The sequence below is a fragment of the Portunus trituberculatus genome, chromosome 46, assembly GCF_017591435.1.
Source record: "Portunus trituberculatus isolate SZX2019 chromosome 46, ASM1759143v1, whole genome shotgun sequence".
In the NCBI taxonomy this organism is placed as follows: Eukaryota; Metazoa; Arthropoda; class Malacostraca; order Decapoda; family Portunidae; genus Portunus; species Portunus trituberculatus.
In genome coordinates, this window is record NC_059300.1 from 28570951 (window position 1) to 28597734 (window position 26784).

Sequence of the window (26784 nt, forward strand, 5' to 3'; positions counted from 1 at the left end):
GTAATGGATGAGATGCTGCAGGGGATGTGGATGTCCTGTCTTAGTTGCTGTTTGTCTTCGTTTTCTCTTCCTCCTTCTGCTGGATGCTGTGCCGTGCTGCGGGCGCTGCTGTGCTCCCCAGGACTAGGATGTGATGCTGTGAGAGGAGTTTTCATGTCTTTTGTTCGTGTTCGTGCTCCCTGTAAATGGAGTGAGGGTGTGTAGCACGCTGTAAGGATAATGACGCTTTGAGTGACGTTACCTGCCGCGAACAAATGAGTCTTGCCCCTAATGCTGCCTAACATCGGCTGAAATAGGCCACGGTGGCGGATCAACTTGTACTCGACTGAAATAAAGTTGAGCTTGGTGTGTTAGTGCCGTGCATGTCGATGTGCACGTCAGGATGGTGCACGGAAACATGCCATGTGCATGGCGGCATGTGTGAGTGATAACCTGTGTGAGGGGCTGGTTTAAAGAGCCATTGAGGCTGCGGATAGTGGAGGCTGGTGAGGTGCGTCCATGGCTCGCTCACCTGCGTGGCGTCATGAGCCGGCTTCCGCCACCAACCAGGTGTACCACTCTCCTCACCCTGCTATCCCGCTCCCCTCGTCATCTCGGGCCGCATCTTTCAGGGACGGGATTCTCTGTACATCTATAGGGACTCATGGCTCAAGTAATAGCTTTGCTTACTTTATCAGACTTTATATTGCCTTGGTTTTAGGGGGGGAAGACCTTCAAGCCTTAACCCTGAAGCTGTGTGTCGCACCCTGCCGCCGCTAGGGTCGGGGCGAGCGCCGGACTGTGCGCGCGCAGATCGAACTGGTTTCAAGCGCAAGGGGGTCGTGGGCGCCAGCCTCCCAGTCGATAGGGAGCCCACGGCCGGAAGGGACGCTGGTGCTTCTGAGGGCCGCGGTGCGCGCGTGTGTGTGTTTGACGGTGCTAGCAGGATTGTTCGTAGTCCCGGTGGGTACTCGCTGAGGCTGCCTCGTGGCGCGGCGTCCCGAGGGAGCAGTGCATGATACTTGTGTGTGTTGCTGTATTGGTGCTGGTCCGAGGCACTCAAGTGTTGGCTGGAGCGGCAGGGCTGCCGTGGTGACCGGAGCTGTGGAACTGAAGGGCCCAGAGTGGCGGATCTGGAGCCAGAGCCCGAACCGACGGTACTCTGCCATCATGATGGTGGCTGGCGGGGAACGGTGATGATGCTTGCTGGCTCTAATGTTTGCTCAGGCAGTGGCAGGCGAGTGGTTAGCCCCTCAGGGGACTCCAACAGCACCAAATTCAACAGCTACAGCATCAGCAACGGAAGTGGCAGGAAAAGCATCCTCAGCATCAGCAATATCGAGCATGGGGCCCACACCGCCCACCGCTTCTCCAGTCTCTCTCCGAAAGCAGCTCTCTCTCTTGGTAATCATGCCGTCGCTGGCCTGCTTAGTCCTGGCGCTGTTGGTGCTGCCCTCGTCAGTCGTAGCCACTGCTTCCTCGTCTTCGTCCTCCTCTTCATCCTCAGGGTTAAGCGAATCTCCGCGAGGTGAGTAACTTGCTTTATTAGTTTGCGTGTAGAAGTTTGTAGCGGAGCTGATAAGCTCTGTCACAGTGGCGGGGGCGGTGTGAGGCTGGTGGTGCCGCCTGTTACACCGGGGGCGATTCCGGGCGGGCGTGATGAAAGGTTAGTGGGGAGGGAAGGCAGTTTTATGTTTGGCCTAATTTTGCACCACAAATAGGCGTATCAAAGAACATTTACCCGAGTGTTTCTTGGGTGTAATGCGCACTGTACTCGGCGATGCGTGCGCAACTGCACACATAAATCTCGCACATACAAGCACGCACACACGCACGCACGCACATGCTCGGCACTGACATGACATTATTGATGATGCTTCACACCCTCCACAGCATGATGGTTCCTGTGGGACGGCGCGCTCTCATATTCTTCTTAACACCCGCCTCGTTCATCACCACATTATTAAAGGCTCACTTCTGCAGGGCCTGCCTCCCTTCCCTCCTTCCGTCAGGTTGTAGTGCGGTGCGTCGCCAGCCTCCCACAGCGCCGTGCTTGGGACTAGCCTCTGTGTAAGTCATTATCCGGCACACGTATATAGGTCAGTCGCCAGCCATTAGTTTCCCCCTTAGCAGCACTGCCTGCCTCGCCGCTGCAGTCTTGGCACCGCTCGCTCCCTCCTGTCACGAACGTTTCCACTACCTCATGCCTTTACTGTCCCAATGATTTATGATTTATTTACTTCACTTTCCCCTCTCCCTTGGTCCTGTGCAGCTTTTATCCCTCGCTGTGGGAGTGTGACAGATGGCGTGGGTTCATCTGAATGTTAGCTCACCTGGTGCCATCTGCTGCGGCTCGGCATATGGTGGTGAGCCGCAAAGCCCCTCAAAGATCTCTAAATAATCTGACGGTTTTTATACGCGTGTTTTCTGGCTTTTTCTGCCATTACTTTGTCTGTTCGTGGTGGTGGTGGCGGTGAAGAGAGCGTGATGCTGCAGTGGTGGTGGTGGGAGGAGAGGACGGCACTGCAATGATGGTGGTGGTGGTGGTGATGGAGATGATGATGATGGCGATGGTGGTGGTGGAGATGGAGGTGATGATAGTACTGGTGGGGAATATCAGTCAGTGGTTCGTCGTTTAGCTCAGTATTTCCTTCTTATATTGCGGAGAGGGAAGGGCGAGGCACAGTTCGTTTGGCTCTGCTATGTGTTGGTCTTGGCTGGCGGATGCGAAAGGAATTGGTTGCCACGCTACGGACGAATATGTCTTAGAGATGTATCGGATATCCGCATCCGCATTCGCATCCGCGGAACATCCGCATATTCTTTCACATCCGCATCCGCATCCGCATCCGCAGTTGTGATAAACTGAACATCCGCATCCGCATCCGCATCCGCATTTGTGATGTAATATACATCCGCATCCGCATCCGCATCCGCATTCAACAGAGGATGTGTGGATGCGGATGTGTGTTGTGTATTGCACAACCTATATATTATAGAGTAATATACTCGTAATATAGAGTATAGACACGCAGTTACAGATACAGACCAGCAGAGTACTGCCTGCTGCTTACAGACTTAGAGTTCAGACAGAGGTTAGAAATGTGTAGTAAATTTAGTGATGTGCGTCTAATGAATTAATTATCTAGTAAAACTAAAGCAAATAATATCACGGATTCATTTCCTTTCAAACTTACACAACGTAATGTGTCTAGAATTTAGGGGAAGGTCAGGAGGAGGGGGCGAATTTTACTTAGTGACTATGAAGTACAAACATAGTAAATAAACTTCTCCTGTCTGCATGGTCTGACGTTGAAACAGGCTTTTTTTTCGGGAGGGGGGAGGGTGCTCCTCTTGGTGAGAACGTTTGACGTAAAAAACATCCGCATCCGCATCCGCATCCGCGAGGATGTCATATTTTGATATCCGCATCCGCATTTGCATCCGCATTTTAGTAGAGACTGACATCCGCATCCGCATTTGCATCCGCAAAATGACATCGCATATACATCCGCATCCGCGGATGTCTGAAATTCGACATCCGATACATCTCTAATATGTCTGACTCGTGGTGCAATCAGACGTCAAATAAACTGCTACACCTCCATAGAGTTTAACATTTTCTATCAGTTCAAGGATATCAGATGTTTGTTTTTATAAGCCAACAGATAATCTTATAATACTTCTTTGTCAGATCTTTCAAACATTGTTAGCAGATTACTGGATTTTGATCGAAAAATGTTGATATTTGGGGAAGACAGAAATTTTCAGTGACAGAACAAAAGTAAGCAGATGCATAAGACATTTAGTAGTATTTGTGATGGAGAAGATATGGAGGCTACTAGAGAGGGAAAGAGAGGCACACGAGAGTGGACATAGTGATAACTGTGAGGAGGTTAAGAGTAATGGGTGAGTGAGAAGGAAAACAAGACTTGCAGTAATACTTGGGAGGGGGAAGATCTGAAGGAAAAACAAAATACATGTGAGAGAAGGAGAGCATAATGTACGTAGCGATAATTGGAAGACTTGGAGTGATAGTTGTGTAGGATTGGACACACAAGACTTGCAGTGATACTTGTGAGAGGAGGAGTATAATGACCGAATAGGATACATAAAATGGAAAGAACAGTATAAGGCAATGCATGCAGCGATCACTATAAGGTGTTAAACTATAGGGGTACTGATAAAGGAAGGGCAAGTACAAGGTGTGTGAACTTGCCAGTGAGATCCTGAGTCAATATAAAATGTGAAACGAAAGAAATGCGTTGGGTATAAAAGAAGTGATTCCTTTGCGAAGTAAACGTTATTATTCCTTCGTTATATGAGTAAGATCGTACAGTTTCTCATCTTGTTTCTTAAATCCGATTACAAAACTTGAAATAAATATCAATAATTTTTTTCTATGGGAAGAATAACAATATTGTAAAAGAAAACCCGCAAGATAATTAAAAGGAGGAATGAAGAGTGGAACAGTGTGAGAGGAGATGTAAAGCGTGCAATAATGTCTCACTGAACCAAATAAAAGTGTGTCAATAATAAGAAAAGTCATGAATGATTTTTACGCTTAATCTTGTAAAGTATCAGAAACATAATCTTTAATTCAGTTTAATGAAATCTCAGTAATACTCCCAAGCAAGTACAAGATGCGGAATGTGTTGTCAATAATTCTACAGTGAAAACCTGATTCATGATACAAAAATGAGTATCTGTAATTTTAAGGAACGAACTGAAGGCTGTCAAGAAAGTGATTCTCCTATGAAATAAACGTTCTTTTTCCTTCATTATTTGATCAAAGTCGTAAAATTGCTTATCTAAATTCTTGAATCCATTTGTTAAGAAACCTGTGTTAAAGGGAATAATAACAATAATAATAATAATAATGATAAGAAAATTAATAGTAATAATAGTTACAAGATTAGTAATAATGATAATAATAATAATAATGATAATAGTGATAATAATAATAATGATAATAATAATAATAATAATAATAATAATAATAATAATAATAATAATGATAATGATAATAATAATAATAGTAATGAAGAAAAAACAAATCATTCACGGTTGTCGCTGTAAATCTTGTTTCATAACTCCAATCGTAAAACGTAGAAAACACGCCAATACTTTTAAGGGAAGATCAAATAGAACGGTAAAAGAAAACTCGATAAACAGTTTCTTCCGTGAGATAAAGTTTGTGGTGCTACATTTTTTGATGAGATCGCAAAGTTTGTGTGATATCTTGTTACATTTCTGGTGCCTCGAAAGACAGTCCTGCGGCGTCGTGTGCTGGGAGCCTCGCCCCGTCACCGTAGAGTCGATGCCGCCATACTGAGAAGGGAGACTGCTATGACTCGCTTTGAGGGAATCATAGCAAAATCTGAAGGCGGAACATATGATATTTGTTGCTGATGTGTTTTGGTGTGAAGATGTAATGAATGAACTCTTAATGAGGAAGACAGGAGAGAACACCTATTTATCTCTGGAAGTAACACTCATTAGGTATACAATGATATGTAATGTCTAATTTCCATCGCTGACTGATTTTAAGATAAAACGGTAACTTAACTAGGAAAGCACACGTATCAAGATAATGTACATTACTGACTAATGCAGTATTGAACGCTGATGCACCCTTGAGAAAGCAACATCAACACTATATAACACTTAAAACATACAATTGCAGAGTAGACTACAAAATTTACAGCATTTACAAACACGCCATGTACACAAAGCAAACCAGTCACCAAAACAAATCACCACCATAGCAATTAAAAACTCAATCACCATACAAAAGAAACGAAGAAGGAAAAGAAGGAGAAGCAACACCAGGATCGAGTCTAGACAAAATCCACCAGACAGACCCAAGACGGACATACAAGGTGGCAGGCAAGCAGGCAGGCAGGAACCACACTGCATCATTATCATTCCGCTCAGAAGTGAAAGTCTTGAAGCTCGCTTGATCACAAAACAATGTCTGCTAAACACACACCTCACTGGCTGCCACAGGTGGAAGGCAAGGAGGCAGGAGCTGGAGAGAAAAAAGAGAACGAGAGAGAGATAGCAAAGAGACAGGGAGGGGACCAGGTCAAGGCAGAGAGAGGTTAGTGAAGCTAAATGACTCCACTCAGTTTACCTTTGGAGATTCGTGTGTATTTTTCCTGTGGCAGTTCCGTCGTCTTCATCCTCACTTAGCTGGAGTTATAGTACAGGCCGTCCTATATATTAGACCAAACCCATCACTGAAAACACCGCACTCTATCCCCCTATCCTCCTCCTCCTCTTCCTCCTCCTCCTCCTCCTGCATTACCTGACGAGCTTTATGGATCAGGTTAGGAGTTAATAATGTGCAGGGGGGGTCAGGAGGTCTGTGTTCCCCGCTGGTTAAGGCGAATATACGATTGAAAAGCGGACCAGAAAAGCGCTTTGATCACTTGTAAAATAGAGCTCCTGGTGGTCCATCCTTCCGCCCTCCCGTGCCTTGTTAATGCTTCCATCCCACGATTAGACTGTCCGTGGCCTGAGGAATGTCTGTATTTTGCCTGTCCGTCTCTTTGGATAGCCTGATTTGTTGGGTGTAATTGGGAAAGGTGCCACTTATTACTTAGGCTTTGGTAGTGGGTTTTGTAGAGGATTGTGTCGTGTGTTAGTTTTCTTTTGCATAGTGGCTTGTATTAGTATGTCTCTGAACACGCACACACACACACACACACACACACACACACACACACACACACACACACACACACACACACACACACACACACACACACACACACACACACACACACACACACACACACACACACACACACACACATCAAAAGCAACACATAAAATATAGTGTTTACTTTGCCTTGTATAGCGAAAATGTGTGTGTGTGTGTGTGTGTGTGTGTGTGTGTGTGTGTGTGTGTGTGTGTGTGTGTGTGTGTGTGTGTGTGTGTGTGTGTGTGTGTATGCGTGTACGAGCGCTTTGTATTTATTATATTCACACACACACACACACACACACACACACACACACACACACACACACACACACACACACACACACACACACACACGCATGTATATTTACCACATATAATATGGAAATAATAAAAGATATGAAAAAAAAAATGTAAGAAAATATGTAGAAAAAAAAAGATCTGTGGGGAACATATTCAGAATTTTTAGGTAACTTCATGTAACATTGTCGTCTTTAAAACAATCACATAAAGCTTAAACTCAGGACGTGAATTGTTTATCATTAAAATACTGTTACTGTTACTATTACTTCCTACTACTACTACTGCTACTGCTACTGCTACAGCTACTGCTACTGCTACTACTACTACTACTACTACTGCTACTGCTACTGCTACTGCTACTACTACTACTACTACTACTACTACTACTACTACTACTACTACTACTACTACTACTACTACTACTACTACTACTACTACTACTACTACTACTACTACTACTACTCTCTCTCTCTCTCTCTCTCTCTCTCTCTCTCTCTCTCTCTCTCTCTCTCTCTCTCTCTCTCTCTCTCTCTCTCTCTCTCTCTCTCTCTCTCCAGGAGAGAGAGAGAGAGAGAGAGAGAGAGAGAGAGAGAGAGAGAGAGAGAGAGAGAGAGAGAGAGAGAGAGAGAGAGAGAGAGGTAAAATGATCACACACTGCTACAAGTCAGGTGAGGTAAATCAATTAAATCTCACCTGAAGACATCTTAACAACTCATTCTCATTTTCTTGGTCGAGAAAATGAGTTGTAATAATGTTGTAGGTGGATGTGGATTTTTCTTCCTTTGTTTATTATTTTTTATCTTTTTTATCTATACTTATGTTTTACCTTCTTGTTTTTTTTTTTTGTTTTTTTTTCTCTCCCTCCAACTCGTGCAAAGCTTTAATGTATGTATGTAGATCGGAAACTTTCTCAGCCCATTTGCATGTTTCTTTTATTTATTTTTTTTTTGTCTTTCTTTGATTTCTTTTTTTCCGACGTGTTTATATTTTTTTTCCTAGTTTGTTATAAAGTGCTGATGGAAAATGTTCTCCCTCAACTTTTTGCATTATTTATGTGACTTTTTTTTTTTCAAAGGGAAAGTTAAATGAATGTACGCTGATCGAAAAATTTGCTCTCATGTTAGTTAATCTTTTAGTCTTACATATTTCGTGCACTTTTTAACGCAGAAACAGCCTGTACGTCATACTGTAGTTGCCCTTACCTAGCATTTTACTCGTATATCGTTCCTTGGATCGTTCGTGCAGTCAACATGGCGTTTTAAGAGATTATACAAATTTATGGTGATAGCGATGATAGGTGGACACAGAGGGCTACATGTAGACTATATCTTTCAGCAGTTTTCCTATGTTTTTATGTTATACACGCATCCTCACAGATGATAGTCAAGAGAGAAGATTTTGTGCATGGGGACCAGTGGATATTGGTATACGTTTATGGTAGTGGTTTCTAGCAGCATCCTTGTGTGTGTGTTCCCGTGCTTGTTTTGTCATGGTGGGGTAATGTGCAACACTATATTTCCGAGTTTAGAGTCCTCCGTTCTGATTCGACTCTATCAATTGTAATTTTTTTAGGAGACTGTCAGTAGATAGAGGGTTTTAGCCTTCTTAGCTTCCTGACTGCCATGATATGTACGTAGGCTCTCGTTAAGCTTAATGAGGTGATGTGGATCTCAGAGATTACTTTTAGAAATATGACGTTGACAGCGAAGGGGTGGTCGGGTTAAATTTTGTCTCATTAAAATGGCCTTTGGTTGGGCTGGTGTTAACTCCTTCAGTACTGACACGCATTTTTACCATGATATTTGGGTATAATTAAACGATTTTCTTTGCATTAGGATGTGTCTATACAGGTCAGAAGATTAAAAACCAGTGTCTTTACTATTTTAATCACCACTGTTTAAAATTGCCAAATAGTAACCAGAATGAATATGAAAACATGGCATGGCACTGAATGGTTAAGATGAAATGAAAACATACCGTGAAAAGGAGTGGATATATTTTACTCTGTTTCTTGCCAGGAACACTTGTTTATGTATTCTTATTTGCTGTAGGAATGATCGAGCTGAGTGTGGTCGAAGGTGGCTTGTTTGCTTTTTTTGCGGGGCTTTATCCATCATCAAATTTAGTGAAATGTGGTGAAGTTTCAGAGTATGATTTTAGAAAGACCACGAGTGTATTTCTTATCCTAATCGTAAGTATGGTGGAGTTTCGTGTGTTTGGTGGTGTTTATTTGGAGTGAAAAAAAAGTGACCAAGATAAAATGCTCATTTCTGTATAAAAGATTATGAAGTTTACTGTCTTTTTTTCTTTTTGTGTGTTATTTAAAAGCGATGATACACACACTCGAGAGGAAAGTGATAAAGAGCTACATTTTATCTCTGGTATCTTAAAAATATTCGATTCGCGTGTTGTGGCGTTCAGTTACTTACAAGTGCTACACATCCATATCGTATTGTTTTTCAGTGGTAGCTAAGAATGGAGCAGGTCTATTGTCTATTGTGTGTTTTTTTTTCCCGATTTAAAAGTGGCACTCCTCCACAATGTCTTTCTTTCATTCACTTTCTTTCTGTGTTTGTGTGAAAGTGGTATAGATCCATACCCTTCACGCATTTTTTCCCTTGATAATAATGCATACGATTCTTTTGTATTTTTGCCATGAGGGAAGGAGGCAGGCGAGTGGTTTACAGTGAAAATTTTCTAGTTTGGGTTTCCTAAGTAGTAAAGATACCGTTTATTGATGAATGAAAATAAAGTGTTCAAGTTCCATACTTTCTCGTGTGCTAGAAACTAAATGGTGTTTATAGTCAACATTTTTTTTTTACCGTCTTTTTGGTAAATGTGACTAAAATACACTTATTCCTGTGTGCTAGGAAGTGGAAAAGTGTTGCAGATCTATGTCTGATATAGATGCATATGTTCTTGTAAGATGAAAACTAAAAAGTGTAAAAAGAGCAACATTTTTTTTGTTTCTTAAAAGTGAAAAGAAAAAAAGTGTTATAAGCTTACGTTTTTTCGTTTCCTGCTTTTTTTTAATAGTAAATTCACATGTTTCTGTCCGTTGATAACTGAAAATAAAAGTGCTCTACCTTATTTTTATTTAAAGTTTTGAGTCCTAAAATTATTTGAAGGCACGATTTTCTATCTCCTGGGAATTAAAAGAGGCAGGGATCCACATTCCCACATCTTGTACATTTTTGGCACAAGACTGTCAGGGCTCCGTGATTCACGCCGCATTATTTACTTGAGGGACGGTGCCGCCGCGTAAGTCTCCGGCGGGCCTTTCTTGGTTATACTTTACGAGGGAAAAATATAGCCGGCCGTTTTCGCTTTAAGTATTGGAGATCTTTGTGGCTAAACAATTGCAGTTCGTTCACGACACATTTCTGTATACTGTGGTGCTACTTCATTACTTCAGTCCAATGGCATCAATTTAATTATATTCGGGTTGCACTTACAAAAAAAAATATTAAGTTTAAGGGGACATTTATCGCAATCAGTGACTAAAAATATCATTTCTAGTTGATATATCCACTAGAATTTTCTTTAATTTTTCCCCTTTTGATAGATAAATAATTGTGGTTTTGTAAAGACTAAGCGGTGTGTTACTGGAGGAGTGAAGATAGTGGCAGTCCACAAGATTCAGCACTGTACTTTTATATCCCTTTATTTCCCCTGTGCTCAAAGGGAATTATGTACATCACGATCTCAGTGTACATAATATATTATGTACACTGAGATCGTGATGAATATTTCACCAATATATTAGTGAAATATTGCTTGTGTATTCCATCAATGCCACTACATCGCTCATTTTATCCCGCCAGTGGACACAATTTGGGAATTTCATCTAAGTATCGATTATTCTTTGTATTGCTTTTATTAACCTTAGGCAGATAAGAGTAGCATATATCATGATTTACTTAAGGCTGAAGTATTGGAGATCTGTGTTGAATGATAGCATCCAGCCCGTGACACATTTATGTTTGCTCTACACTTAGAAGAGTGGCAGTGACTCAGTATCGAGTACTCAATATATTTCCAACATTATTTATTTATTAACCAGAAGAAAAGCCTGTATCTATTCACACATTCTAACATTGGTGAGCGATTTTCTATGACGTTGGCAGTGATTTATAGAAACACATATCGCTTTCTTTTCATCATGAGTCAGATGAAGAGGAAAAGGTAATATTGTGATTTAACGTCTTCGGGTCAAAATATCATCATCTCTTTAACCATACATCAAGTTTCGTTTTTTTTTTTTTTGATGGATTCTTGAATATCTTAATGCAGTGAAGAATAGTGAATGTGGATACGTGTGTGCTAGTGTTTCATCGTGTATACATAATAGTAACGTGGAGACAGTGTTTCAGTACCCAATATTCTGCTTTGGTGTCTCTTATGTTACTACTCATAGCTCACAAAAGAAAAATATGAGTATCTACTTTAATGTGTAAATATCATTATTCTATCTCACATTGTCTATTTGTTTTATATCTTGGAACGATTTATTTATTTACTTTTCATTCTGTTTTTTTTAATACAAAATATAGTATGAAGATAAAGTCACTTCAGGAAAAAGAGACAGGGATGGAGAAACGAGACATGCAGAGAGAGAGAGAGAGAGAGAGAGAGAGAGAGAGAGAGAGAGAGAGAGAGAGAGAGAGAGAGAGAGAGAGAGAGAGAGAGAGAGAGAGAGAGAGAGTCAACCAGTCAGCCAGTCAGCCAGCTAGCCGGCAAGCAAGCAGAACAGGCAAGGAAGGAAGCGGGAAGGAATAGAGTATAAAAAAAGAAGAGAAGTAAATGAGAAGTGAAGAAGCTAATGGGTGATAGACTGGCTGATTCATTCCCTCCATTATCCCGTCCAGCCTCTGCGCTTCCCTTCCCTCTGTGTCATTGGTGAGGCTCGGCAGAAAGACCAGAGAGAGAGAGAGAGAGAGAGAGAAAATGTCTCGTAAATGTGTACTACTTGCCTCCTTTTCATCTATTCTTCTCCTATTCTTTATAATATGGGTGTATATGGAGTCTCTCTCTCTCTCTCTCTCTCTCTCTCTCTCTCTCTCTCTCTCTCTCTCTCTCTCTCTCTCATCTCTACGACTATTTCTTCATTCCGCGTTGTTTATATTTTGCGAAGGGACATCTTGATAGGTGCATATAGGAATGAGGCGGAATATTTATAAGTGTGTGTGTGTGTGTGTGTGTGTGTGTGTGTGTGTGTGTGTGTGTGTGTGTGTGTGTGTGTGTGTGTGTGTGTTGCCTAACTGACTCACTGACCGCATAACTGAATAATGAGCGTGCTGTCTAAGTTTGGTTTTAAATGACTTAACATGTGACCGATTGCCCGACTCCTGTTTGGACGTGTGTGTGTGTGTGTGTGTGTGTGTGTGTGTGTGTGTGTGTGTTGGTTGGTAAATAGTTTTGTGATGATTGATTGTTTGTGCGTGTGATTGTTTGTGCGAGAGAGAGAGAGAGAGAGAGAGAGAGAGAGAGAGAGAGAGAGAGAGAATCCATACATAGATATAATTAAACATAGTAACTAGCGTTAGAATATTTAATATTTGAACACTACAGTTATACACAAATGACACAGAAAGTAGCAGAGAAGAGAAAATTACGTGCAAGGGACACACACACACACACACACACACACACACACACACACACACACACACACACACACACACACACACACACACACACACACACACACACACACACACACACACACATTTATCTTTATTTTTAGCACATTCTAATTGATATTAAAGTCGTTTTGCAAGTGTGTTTTAATGATTCTAGTTTTGTAATAACCCTGCACCATCAATAAAAAAAAACACCTTTGAGATGCCAGCGTATCTTTATGGCTTTCAAGTATACTAGTGTTTGAAAATACGGATCAGTGTGTGCCTCTATGTTGAAAGCTACTGCAAAGGTGATGCCAAAAAGATGATTAAGAGTGCCAGACAAAAAGTGAGCCAGTTTGAATTGTGGTGAAAAGGTCTGCAATTAACATAAGAGAGGAGTGAAGTGATATACGATGACAGATAAAGAGCCGAGAGTTAGCAGCAGAATAAGGTGGGAGGTGAATTCTTTTTCAAATGTAAGTGTTTAGATTATATGTGGTAAAGATGATTTTATGAAGAATGAAAAGTGGGTAAAGCAGGTAAAAATGTGAAATAAGTGTTATAAGTCCACATTCTCAACGTTTTGATGACAGCAATTGTCTATGGAGTCGTTGGAAGGCATTTAGATTTTTAACAGTGTTTTTGTGACCTACCAGTGATAGTTTAACATATATTTTGCATCAGCGGTGGAAAATAAAATTATGAATGAATTTTTGATACATGAACTAATTTTTATTTTAGAACCGTATTTGTTGTGCAAATTACGGCATTTCCAGTAGTATTTTTGTGACTCTAATGATTGTTCAACATGTTTTCTGCACCACCAGTGTAAATAAAAAAAAAATATACACGTGGATTTCGTTATTCATAATGCGTCCATTGACAACTACATACGAAAGAACGAAAGCGCTCAAGAAGATGCATCGAACATTTGCTATAGTGAAAATAAGAAAATAAATAGTAAGAGATGATTAGAAAAAAAATGTCAAGATGAACATCCCTAAGTTATACATTTGGCTAACTAAAACAGAAAACGATAGACATATCGTAAAAAAAAAATATATAAACAAAACTAATCTACAAACTCGAAATGCACCTTTAACATCACCTCTAGCAGTGGCCATAACTACCGTCTGTATTCCTCATAGCTTGCCGCACATTGGTCTCAACGAGCTCGTAAGAAACACATCGTGAATAGAGCAACACAACGCACACACAACTGGTCCATGTGGCGAGGGCTGGAGCGCCGTGTTATGGGCAGTAAATGTTGGTGATGAATTGTTTTGCTGAGGAGTACTTGGTTGGGTTCACGCGTCCTGCTTTGTGGCGTGTGTTCTTATAGAGGAGAGTTGTTATTGTTATATGATCGTATGTGATTGAGTGTATTATTGTTGTTATTACTTTTGTTCTGTCTGGTTGTGCTGGGATTAGGTGTGTGATTGAGGTTCGAGTGATTTTTTTTTTTTCCTTTTCGGCGTTGCACTATTTCAGTCAAATGGGAATAATTGTATTTTCTTATTTATTCTCTCTCTCTCTCTCTCTCTCTCTCTCTCTCTCTCTCTCTCTCTCTCTCTCTCTCTCTCTCTCTCTCTCTCTCTCCTCAAAACGCAAAAAAAAAAAAAAATCAGTGTCTATCTTCTTTTATCACATTCTAGGTATCTCTTGGTCTTTGTGGAATTCTTATATGTAAATCAGTTAAATTCTTCTTTTATGAATTCATATTTGATTTATAGACAAAATACTTAGCGTTTATGACATCATTTAATCAATCACTGCTTCATGTTTTATTTTTTTGTAATTTTAGAGTGGCTATGATAAAGTACCGTGTGTGTGTGTGTGTGTGTGTGTGTGTGTGTGTGTGTGTGTGTGTGTGTGTGTGTGTGTGTGTGTGAGTGTGCGTGCGTGTGTATTTATTTAGGTTTGTTTAAAGGTTTGGCAACGTACGTGTGTATGCTTCGATCTATTATTAAGGTAGTGGGTGTGAAGTTTCTGTGTCTTGTAGCTATTCCTTTACGATGTCTCATGCCGTTTCTGAAGTTTTCGTCTTCTTGCACCCGTTCCTTTATTAAGTAATAAATGTCGTGTATGATGATAGTTTCATCCTGTTGTGGTTGAAATAGCCAGTTTTTTTGTGAAGGAAGGTGTAGGTCATGTAGCTTTAATCCTAGTTGTGTTTACGGTCAGATAATATGTATGTGTGTGTTCCTCAGTGCGCATCGATCAATATCAAGATGCAGCAGATCATTAACGGGAAATATTTGAATGTGGGTAGTGATCGTTTTCGTTTACATTGGAGTGTGGTTAAAATCGTGTTTCTGCAGAGCTATATTGTGCCTCTGCTGAGCTTATATTGTGTCTCTGCTGAGCTATATTCACCGGGTATTTTGTTGCTTTGTATAAATTGTAAACGTGATAACATGTTAACCCTCGAGCAGCTAGAGTTACACAAAGATAAATAAATTCAAAGCTTTTACTAATATAGAAATCATGAAACATATAATAAAACATAAAAAAGAAAATACTAACGTCCCTATACTGGGATCTTAAACATAAGGGTCCATCAACACATTACTTTGGAAGATAACACAAGTAAATAAAAAGACAAACCTCTAAGCCTATTGGTCTTCAAACGTGTAATCGCCAACGCATTCTCGTAGATATATAAAGGATGCCAAATACGTAAGAACTCTATGAGTGAAATGATACACTGTAATGATAATGTACTTCGTCTACCAGTAAGTTTTCCAAATACCGAATCGTTGTCCTGGGAGTAAAGATCTTGCAGTAACTGTCTCACAAAGCGGGATGATAGTTCAATTGGTATTCTAAGACACAAACATGTTATTTAAGAAAAAAAACTCACCACGGTCATTTTTCACACTAAGGTCAACGAGCCTATCAATTACCACTCGTACACACGCCTCACATCCTTCATTTTGTTTATCGAGCGTGTTTACGGCCAGTCGTGAGGCATCCGGAGCGTGTGGAGTATGGACGGGGTTAGGGAGAAGTGGCACGATGGGAGTGATCTGTGAACGGTAGTGCGTCATCCCTTTTGCCTCCTTTTGGTACGATGAGTAACAATTATTGAGTGTGCATCAATAACTCAAGGTGACTTCTGTTCAACGCTATTCAGTTAAGAGATGGAGAGTTTGGTACGTTATTCATGTTATGGTTATTATTATTATTATTATTATTATTATTATTATTATTATTATTATTATTATTATTATTATTATTATTATTATTATTATTATTATTATTATTATTATTATTATTATTATTATTATTATTATTATTATTATTATTATCATTATTATTATTATTATTATTATTATTATTATTATTATTATTATTATTACTATAATTGTTATTTGCATTATTATCATTATTATTACTGTTTTATTATTATTATTATTATTATTATTATTATTATTATTATTATTATTATTATTGTTATTATTATTATTATTATTATTATTATTATTATTATTATCATTTTTATATTTTTTATTTCTTTTTCATTCCCAAAGTAAAACAAACTCCTCCTCCTCCTCCTCCTCCTCCTCATACTACTACTACTACTACTACTACTACTACTACTACTACTACTACTACTACTACTACTACTACTACTACTACATATAAGAAAATATACAGCCTTATTTTAACGAATATCGCACCTCACTAATCCCCCTAGACCGTAAAAAGTCTACGGTGATAGAGGTCCACATTTCACTAACTCTACGGTACAAAAATCCCGAGTTTTCAGAGTTGTATTACTTATAAAGATGTCTGGAGTTTACATTGTTGTTTCAGGGATTTACAAGGTTTTCTTTAACGGTTTATATTAGTGTTTTTAGGATTATCAAGGATGCTTTTGTGGTTCTAAAGATTGAGGTTTTAAGACATTTGTCCTGTCTTTTGGCTATTTCTTTACCACTATTATAGGGAACTTGCATTTGAAGTGGGCCTCTTTCTTTAATCTTTTGGTGCCCTTAGATAGTTTTCCTCTTGCATAAAAAAAAAAAAGGTTATGGTGTTTCCTTTACTTATAAACAGTATAGGTATAGAAGTTTCAAATGGTGCTTCAAGGGTTTGCAGGGGTGTATTAAGGGTTTATATTGGTATTTTTTTAAGGGATTTCAAGGGTGCTTTTGAGTTTTCAATGTTATTTCCTCCTCCTCCTTTTTTCCCTCCTTTTTTTTTTGTTCTCTTCCTTCTCTTACTCCTCTTCTTCCTCCTACTCCTCTTCTTCGTCCATGTCCTCTTCCTGCTTCTCTTCCTTCTCCTCTTCCTCCTTCTCTTCCTCCTCTTCTTCCTCTTTCTCTTCCTCCTTCTCTTCCTCCTTCTCTTCCTCCTCCTCCTCCTCCTCCTCCTCCTCCTCCTCCTCCTCCTCCTCCTCCTCCTCCTCCTCCTCCTCCTCCTCCTCCTCCTCCTCCTCCTCCTCCTCCTCCTCCTCCTCCTCTTCCAGCTGCTACTGCTACTACTACTGCTGTCACATATATTGTTACTACTGTAAGTGACAGTGGTTTAATTAGCTATATAAAAAAGTGCATGATTCAGGTCACGAAGAGAGAGAGAGAGAGAGAGAGAGAGAGAGAGAGAGAGAGAGAGAGAGAGATTCATATCTGAAATATATTGTTTAAACACTGCATAACCATTATTAACTGCTTGTCTGTTTCTTTTAGTGTAGGATAAAAAGAAAGAACGAAATAACAATAAAATAAACCCAAACAAATGAGTAGATAATAGAAGGAAATGGGTAACAAACAGCAATAAATCTTCATACTTTGACCAGCCTGTCTGATTTGCTCGCGTTTCTTTACACTAACTCTAGTAATGGAAGAAACAGTTGCTGTATAAAGAAAGAGAAAGCTGTAATCTACCTCAGTATTGTTTGTGTGGGAGTAGCGTATAAATATTGTCTGTATACTAATTTGTCCTAGTTGCAGTGTTGTTGGAGGCGCAGTTTTGTCGGAGGGGAAAAAATCATAACTATAATGATAAAGAAATCAGACTCTCTGTGACGGGTATTAGCTGCGCTTGTCTGTACGTGAACCATGTAACTGCTTCATATGTTTTATTCATAACGCATTCCCATTCAACACTGCAGGTCGTACTGCACCAAAATAGCTGCTTTATGGAAGGCATTGAATTGATTTTAGCCAACAGAAATAGGCAGCGGGGTTTTGAGCTATGTCGTTTACCTTTATTAAAGTTTATGTCCGCGATAACTGTTGTTACTCTTGCCTCCATATTGCAAAGTGAATGTGTAACTTTGCGCAAAACATAAGCCTGTGTGATTTGGGAATAGTGCACCCCTTCACTCACTAGATCAACGAGTGTATAAGAGTGCTATATTTACCTTAATTTACCTGTAGAGCCCTTAATGGGTCCGCCGGAATGACCCGCATCTTCTTTTCACTGTAACAAAGGAGGCTTTAAGACGCCCGCTCGTAAAGAGAGTAAGCAGTTCTAGGAAGCGATGTTTATTTATCATCGATTTTGTCCATCCCATGTGTGTAATCAAGGCGAGGGAGGCGGAGAGCAGCGTGATGGCGGGGAGGGAGGAGGGGAGGGTAAGTGATTGAGAGGGGAAGGTCAGGAGAGGGAGAATAGGAAAGGCTGAAAGCGTATTTTGTTTAGGAGAGGGAGGGACAAAGGAAGCTTCGAGGAAGGGTACAGTAGACGAGGCAGGGGAGGCAGGGCCCGAGAGTGGTCTTGTCTGGAACAGTGCTCATATTTTTCAGTCGTTAGGTATTTTTGTACTCGTGCTTTTAGTGTGTGTGTGTGTGTGTGTGTGTGTGTGTGTGTGTGTGTGTGTGTGTGTGTGTGTGTGTGTGTGTGTGTGTGTGTGTGTGTGTGTGTGTGTGTGTGTGTGTGTGTGTGTGTGTGTGTGTGTGTGTGTGTGTGTGTGTGTGTGTGTGTGTGTGTGTGTGTGTGTGTGTGTGTGTGCTCGAAAATGAAAAATGAGTGATTCCCACCAATCCACCACGCAACACACCGACTCACTCGTTACCGCAACCGTGCATATCCGGTGCGTGTGTTCGCCCACCTGCAGCAGGTGAGCCGTGGCTGGAGCGCCGTCGCCCACCCGCTGGAAAGTTTGAGGATGTTTCTGATGTGTTCCTGGTGCTGAGTTACTGGTGGCACTGCAGTGCTTCCAATGGGCAGGCAACTGCTGAGGCTTGAACTTTGCACCACAAAGTTTATTTATTAATTTATTTATTCAGTATGATTCATGCATCAACGCAGTCCCCTCTACTTTTTGCCATACATAGCATCATTTAACGTGCGCCACATTGAGGTGGAGTAGGTAAATAACTCTTCTCAGCAGTCACTTGAGTGTGATGTACTGATCGCTCTTATCTTGCGCAAAGGAGGGACGCCGCGGCTGCTGCTGTGGGTACAGCGGTGGTGTCTCTGTTTTGGTGTCGCTAGGCACGCGTCAGACACCACTACTTTCCTCATTGGCATGTGGAGCCAAAACTTCCGAGTCCCACAACACTTTGCTATAATTTGTTTATCACTTTGCACTTTATTTTTATTAAGCATGCTTACTGCGCTGCGCCATGGCTGCTATATTTGACTTTTTTGCCTCTGCCTTTCCTTGCCTTCTCTTCCTCAGTGCCATCATGATGATTGCAGATATTAGTGGCACGTTCCACTCGCTTCGGTATTGGTATGCGTGTGTGTGTGTGTGTGTGTGTGTGTGTGTGTGTGTGTGTGTGTGTGTATGTGTGTGTGTGTGTGTGTGTGTGTGTGTGTGTGTGTGTGTGTGTGTGTGTGTGTGTGTGTGTGTGTGTGTTTGTGTGTGTTGTATTTGGGCAGAGTGTAGTGAGTGTCACCACAGTGTTGTATTTATAGCGGTGGTGCCCATCATGTTACGTTTGCCCAGAAAGGCACCGAGCAACGCACCGTTATGAGTGTGTAAACAATTTTGTGGGTGGCCATAATCTGTGGTGCATCGGTGGGCGGCGCGTGAGCCTTTGACGCATTGGGGGGCGGCAATGATGCGCTCCGCCACAATCCGCCATGGTGCTTTGAGTCGACCCAGAATTTTTTTTGTTTTTATTGAAACGTTCAGTGTTCCCATGGCTGCGTTTATGCACCCGTATAGTTACAGGGTTTTTTCCTATTCACGTATTTTTGTTTGTTTGGCACGGCGTGTTGAGCACGCCGCACTGGCACAATGCCGCGGCGCGAGGCAGCCCTGCATGTGGCGCCTGGCCCGTGCCTCACTAATGGTCGCTGTCTATACCATGCATTATCGGAGAACAAAGCCAAAAAAACGACAAAGAAAGTTTTCAAAATGGGCTAAAAATAAATACAATTCACTGTATATTCCATTATATATTTGTAGTTGGAAGCAGGTAATGAGCGGGTCAGCTAGGCCCTGTTATCGGGATGGTGTGTGTGTGTGTGTGTGTGTGTGTGTGTGTGTGTGTGTGTGTGCGTGTGTGTGTGCGTGTGCGTGTGTATGTGTGTGGGCGCGCGCGGCGCGGTAGGGTGTTCATGTGTGGTGGCATGGATACATGTGCTGGTCAGGCAGCGTTGGCATCGCTGCCCACCACGCGCTAGTGCCAGTGTTTCCCACGTACGTGTTGACTGCTTGTCCTTCACCGGCACGTCTGCCTGCTTGTTGCTCGCTTAGTATAAAAGATGACACATTGTTTCACTGAACAATTGCTTTGCCGGTTATGTACTTCATTGCTTATGAATTGTTTCTTCTTGGCATTTTCCATTTTCTAGCAAATTTCGGGACAAATCTCGTGCTGGGGCGGAATGGGATTTTTGGAGGATTAATGGGAAAGCGACAGTAATGAGTCCCTTGTGTGCGTGATGCTAGACCCGGGCCGCGTGGGGCGCCATCTTGCAGTGCTTGCAACCCCCACTCTGCGAACGAAAGCGAATCACCCTCCAGAGACGTATCAGGCGCTGCACGGACCGTCACGTATAACCCACCAACATTTTTATGCCTCACTGTGTTCTTATATATATAATGCAATTTCAGTGGCATCTCCTTTATGGTGATTTGTGTGAGCCCATTAGCCGCGGGCGAGGAGTGCTGTGCCTCACACCTACACCCTAACAATGGCCGCGTCCTCCCGGCACCCGCGGCCTGTGTTGCTATTCTGATCCTCGCCTCGCCTCGGGTAATGGCCCCAAATGCACCCTAAATGCACCGCCACCCCGTCTTGCCCGCGGCCTCAGCTGGGCGAGGTATTGTGAAAAGATTTTATTTCCCAAGCGACCGTGAGTAAATCTTTTATTGAAGCGGCTGTTGATCCACGACGGAGGCCAGCCAGTCAGCCAGCCAGCCCGCCAGCCACCCAGCTCACCCTTCCTTCCTGCCTTCCCTCGTCCAGCCTCCTCGCCGGCCACTCCCTTGGGCCACACTCGCTCACAGTCAGAAAGATGCCCACGCAGATATGTACACGTTGAACGAAATCCAGTGGGGGGACATAAACCGAGGTGGAAAGTGCCAAAAAAGAAAAAAAGTAAAAAATTAGTATTGTTCGTCCCTAACGTTCCGAGGACCGTCTTCTCTGGACCGCTTCTCCACGTCCTCATTACATTTAACGACTCCTTAGTTTTCCCTTTCCGGTGATCGCGGCGGAGGGAAAACGGGCGCACTCTCTTCCCTCGCATGCGAAAGCTATTTTTGTGCTTCTATTTTTCAGTTACCAGTTAGAGAAAAAAATGGAAACGGTACATTCATGTAATTCGTACTAGCATGTGAGTGTACGTTTTTGGAATATTCGTAACATTTTCAATGTTTTTATAGGGCAGGAGGAGGATCGAGAGGTGTGGGAAGGCAAGGAGTATTTGCAGGCAGCGTAATAATGGGCTTTTCATTGTCTTAAGCTGTAGTGTGGGCGATAAATTTAAGCGGATCATGGAGATCTATTGAAGGCTTAAGGAGCTCCTGGCCTGCGTTATCTGTGTGTGTGTGTGTGTGTGTGTGTGTGTGTGTGTGTGTGTGTGTGTGTGTGTGTGTGCGTGCGTGCGTGCGTGCGTGCGTGCCTGCCTGCGTGCGTGTGTGTGTGTGTGTCTGTGCGTCTGTGGGTGAATGCAATCAACCACTACTAGTCCTAAATCGGCACCAGATAAGCAAATGATGATAGTAATAATAATAATGATGACGATGAGAAGCAGTCCATTGTGAGTAAACACGTGCTTATCGACATGGCATAGGCTCAGCAGTGACAAGTAAACGAGCAACATGACCCATCTCCATTAGGCGGTGAGGTGGCGGGCATTGACCAGACAGAGGGCGGACTAAGGGCTCAACATGATCACGGCACGCTGGCAATTGAAGTGACTTTAGGGAAGGAGGAACAGCAAGAGTCATTACGGTGGACTTTGTATTTCTTGGAGGGAGTAAGGACAGGATTAGTAAACGAATATCTTTACTCTCTTTTTCTCTTAGGAAATAAAGATAAGAACATAGCAAGAACAAAATAATGAAGGTTTTTTTTTATTAATGATGCAGGTTCACTAGCCAAGAAAAACAAAATTATTAGAGAAAGTGGCCCTCTTAGGTATGAGTTGCCAAAAGACTACCGAGCAAGAAAGTAAAGATAATATTCATACATTTAGGCATTATTTGATTTCATGCATTATCAGTCTATAAGCAAGAATCGTGATCATAAGAGTGTGTTAAATGGCACTTTTCTGGTCTTCCATTCTCATATGCAATAATTCATAGCAGAATAGCCTTGCTGAATATTAGTAAGCAGTTATAAGAAAGAAAAGAGGGTTCAAAGATAAATTCTTAAGTATAAAGTCAATCAATGCTTTGAGACTGTTGTAGAAGGAAGGACATGAATCGAAGTCCTTTATGCTCAGGAACTGGGTGTCATATATCAGTGACGCAATGGAAATCCTTTACAAAATTTTTTCAAACACATAGAAAATAGAAAAGAACATTAAAAATAGACTTCCAAATATGTAGCTGGTATAATATTTGGCTGTAGAGAACTAGTAATGATTCCTTTCTTAGTGATTAGTGAATTAGGTATCGGGAAACAATTAACCTCTTCACTACCATGACACGTTTTTATTTTTATTCTGGTAAGTATTTGGTGATTTTATACGACTATAGAAAATTTTGTGAGGATTAAAAGAGTGAGGAATATGTCCATGAATCTTCTGACCTCCATAGACCTTTCCTAATGTAAATGAAATCGTCTAATCATGCACAAAACTCATGGTAAAAATGCATCCCAGTACTGAAGGGGTTAAAGGGCTAAGTAATACGTGGAAATCCTTCAGTGGCAGAGAGTTTGGTAATGAGTGGCTCAGTTTTGGCCAATGGGAGGAGCATGGAGTTCAATACCTCGGGTCATTAGGCGGCACAAAAGGGTCATATCCTTCACTGCGCCTGTCCCTGTGACGCTAATGATAGGAGGGCGCACAAAGGAAGGATATAGGACTGTCCCCTGACTCTGCGTCCGCCTGATGGATCCTGCCGTCACCGTAAGGAACGGCGGGAATCAGCAAGGGAGTGTAATTCCTCATATGTTTCCCTTGGCTTTAATTGAAGGGCTGGCCGCGATAGGATACCCAATGAAAAGTATCACCTCATCCATTCCTGGCGCTGATTGGCTCCCGGGTTAGTAAGCCTGGGTGTGATTGGCGGAGGAAATTAAGTCGCGATCAGGTAGAATGGGTATGATTGGGTGGTTATATCTGAAGGGGGAGGAACACAGCCCCGGACGTGTTAGCCGAGGCCACGTCAGGGACTCATTGTGCCCCTCGTCCTGTTCCCTTATTGACTCGTCACCTCACCTACACCCACACCTGCTGGCACGCTCCACACCTGCCGGTACACCTCTATACAGGCATTGCCACACGTTACATTACCTTCATCATTATTTTCCACTGTCGTGTGTCCCTCATTGGAAGTTCTCTGATCTAATAGAGTAGCATCAAAACCAACAAATGATAGGTTTCTAGATGATTATTAATTATTTTTCCTCTTTTTTCTCATTTTGTTCCTGTTTTTTTTTCCTTTTTTTCTGCTTTTTCTTCCTCTTCCTCTTGTTCTTGTACTTTTTTTTCTTGTTGTCCTTCTATTTCTTGTTTTATTCTTTTCTTGTTTTTCTTGTTCTTGTTCTTGTTGTTGTTCTTGTTCTTGTCTTTCTTCTTCTTCTTCTTCTTCTTCTTTTTTTCTTCTTTTTTCTTCTTCTTCTTCTTCTTCTTCTTCTTCTTCTTTTCTTCTTCTTCTTCTTCTTCTTCTTCTTCTTCTTCTTCTTCTTCTTCTTCTCTTTCTTATTAACACCTCTTTTTTTTTCTCTCCCTCCTCTTAATATTCCTCTTTCACTCTCGTCTTCCTTTATCCTCTTACCTTTCCTCAGTGTCCGTGCTTTCTGTATTTCCCTTCTTTCTTCTTTTTCCTCCTCCTTCTCATCTTGTAATTAATTGTTTTGCATTCCCTCATTTCGTGTGTCATTGAAGTAAAGTAATTTTGTTAATCTTTTGAATCATTGCTTCTGTTCGGTGATCATAGGATACGTAATGCCGTTCGCTTTATATCCGTGACGTAGGTATGGTTATCTCTTATGCTAACGTATTTACATATTTTACGGTATATCTGTAATTTTAAGATGTGCTGTCAGTTACACTCGAGGTTTACCTAATCAAAATTGTATGCTGACTTTATATTTTCTCTCCATATTGCATTGCACGTCGGTGTTCACTTTCCTTACATTATTACCGAAGCCGCACCACATCGCACCACACCACACCAGATCAAACCACACCACACCACATCACACCACACCGCACCGCACCGCACCACACCACACCACACCACACCACACTTCACCACACCACACCACCACCTCACCCCACGCCGCGCTGCCCTCTCGCTTCCCACACCTGTAATTCATATATTCTGGCTCGCTTACTTTATTTGGAAGTCCTGTCTTGTGCCTCTCACCAGATCTGAAAGTTCTATCTGCCGGCTCTCACCACGCTGAATGCCCTGTCTTTCCGCCTCCATGGGGGTGAGGGGGTGGCTAGGGGACTCCAAACTTCCGCTGTGGAAAATATTTTTGGTTCGTCTCTGGGTACGACGACGCCGTCATATTTTCTTAGAGACATCCAGGCTGCCTCTCCTTTAGACGTGGCTATGGCGGCGCGACGTTTGTCATACTTTGCGAGAAGGCCAGGCCGGGGAGAGGCGGGAGGCTGGCTGGCTGGCGGCTGGCGGCTGTGAGTGAGAGAGGCGCAGGACACTCCACCACTCCACTCACTGCAGGGGTGTGTGAGTGCTGATGGTTAGTGCCCTTGTCCTCTCCCCTCTCCCTTTTGTCCTGGGGAGAGGAGGGAGGGAGGGGACGTTAGAGAGGGAAGAGATGCGGTTGGCGGCGGCTGTGTGGCTCTGTCCGTGACTTGTTATTATGACTCTGCCTTATAAGTAGTCATGTCATTCTCCCTCGACGCCTCGGTTTCCTTCACATTGTATGATCCCTCACGCTGTTTTCTTTCTTTCTTGTGTGTTGACCTTGTTCAGCAGGATATCTGAAGGTTGTCTTGTTTTCAGAGTAGGTTATAAGCTTGTTCTGTATTTTACTTGTAAGATTTATTTATTTTTTATTTACTTTTTTTTAGTTTGATTCTTGATTTCAAGGTTATTCATTTATATATCTATTTATTTATTTGCTTATTTACTTTGTAGCTTTTACAAGATATTATTTTTCTTTGTTTCCCTTTTCGTTACAAAGCTTGAGCTTTATTTTTTTTTTGTAAGCAGGTATTATGTTTCTTATGTTTGGTATTGAGGCAGCAAACTTTGTTTATTTACTTCCCTTTTACCAATTTCTATTCATTATTATTTCTTCCATTTTTTCATTTAATTTCATCTTCTATAGATATTTTTTGCATTACATATTATGATAATTATTGTTTATATACCAATCTATTTTCCACTCTTGCCAGCTAATTAATGTCATAGTTTCTATTGGTACGCCTGATTCGAAATCTGTCTCTTACCATCATAAAAGTAGGGCTTAGCGGTCATCACCAGTGTTATCGTGGCGCCTTGGAGTCCTGGACTGGGAAGGCTCAACACTCTTTACTAAACCGCCTCGCTCCGCCGCCTCCAGATCGAGCAGGGAACACCCGTGAAATTTATAGATGACACAATATTCATAGAGTAGCGTTGTAGATCAGGCGAGATGCGGATGACTTGCCACAGATTGGACCACACCATTACCCTTATTGGTGGAGGCAGAGTTTCCAATCTTCATTCAAACTCAGACCCGCTAGATGGCAGTACTGAGCAAGCTGGAACAAAGGAAGAGTAATTTGGGGTGATGTTGCAACTGTGGGATACGTGGTCTTATCTTTTATCTCCTGAAAGGCTCTAGTGATTCTAGTGGTAATTAAGCTGTTCATCACTTTGATTTTCCTTTGTTAACGTTCAGAGGCTAGTAAAATAAGCTTTGCTTGGGCATACTCGTACATATGTGTGTCGAAGGCGGGGAAGCTGCCAGGAAGAAAAGGAGATAAAGTGCAAGGAGGAGATTCATGGGTGCCGCAAAGAAAGCCATGCAAAAAGTGAGAATAGGAGGGAGAGACAGAGGACACAAAGAAGGATGGAGCTGACACACTGGCGAGCCGTAACTTGTGCAAAACAAAGGAAATAAAACGTGTCATGCTATCATCTATGGAAACACAATGAAGCTCCATCTTATCTATATAACGTTTGAAAATAGACCTTATGAGTGTCCAGTAATTCAGTACAGGAGGTCGGGGTTGTTATTGAATTATCTTGATCCTGAGATCTGTAGCCCGAGGGTGTGAGGGATGAATGATGTGAGCAAAACGTAGAGGCGATGCTGAGGGTTGGTGTGGCAGGACGAGGTCATTAAGAGCAATCTCATCCTCGTGACAGATTCGTGAATTATGGAAATGGTCATAATTTATCCCACAGCGGCGCGTCCTCACCTCGACTCCACCTCCCCTCACTTCCACTCGCCTTGTCTCGTTCGCGGTCTCTCTCTCTCTCTCTCTCTCTCTCTCTCTCTCTCTCTCTCTCTCTCTCTCTCTCTCTGTTTTTTTTTCCTCGTTTAATCCTTCACGTCTTTGTTACTTTTCTTTACATTTTCTTCCTTTCAATCTTTGTCTTTTTCATTATCATGATTATAATTATTA

At 41.8% G+C, this 26784-nt stretch overlaps 1 protein-coding gene across 10 annotated transcripts in view; it reads left to right on the forward strand.

The window, feature by feature from the left end:
• Positions 1–759: 759 nt before the first annotated feature.
• LOC123520139 (disintegrin and metalloproteinase domain-containing protein 11-like) overlaps positions 760–26784 on the forward strand; it is a 722595-nt gene continuing 696570 nt past the window's right edge. For 3 of the 10 annotated variants that reach the window (XM_045282070.1, XM_045282071.1, XM_045282078.1), the window contains exon 1: positions 762–1507. In XM_045282070.1, coding sequence (XP_045138005.1) covers positions 1195–1507 — 313 coding nt within the window. In that variant the 5' untranslated portion in view covers positions 762–1194. Of the gene's footprint in view, positions 1508–26784 lie in introns of all 10 variants that reach the window. The other 7 variants (XM_045282075.1, XM_045282076.1, XM_045282079.1 and 4 more) reach the window with 4 other exon arrangements.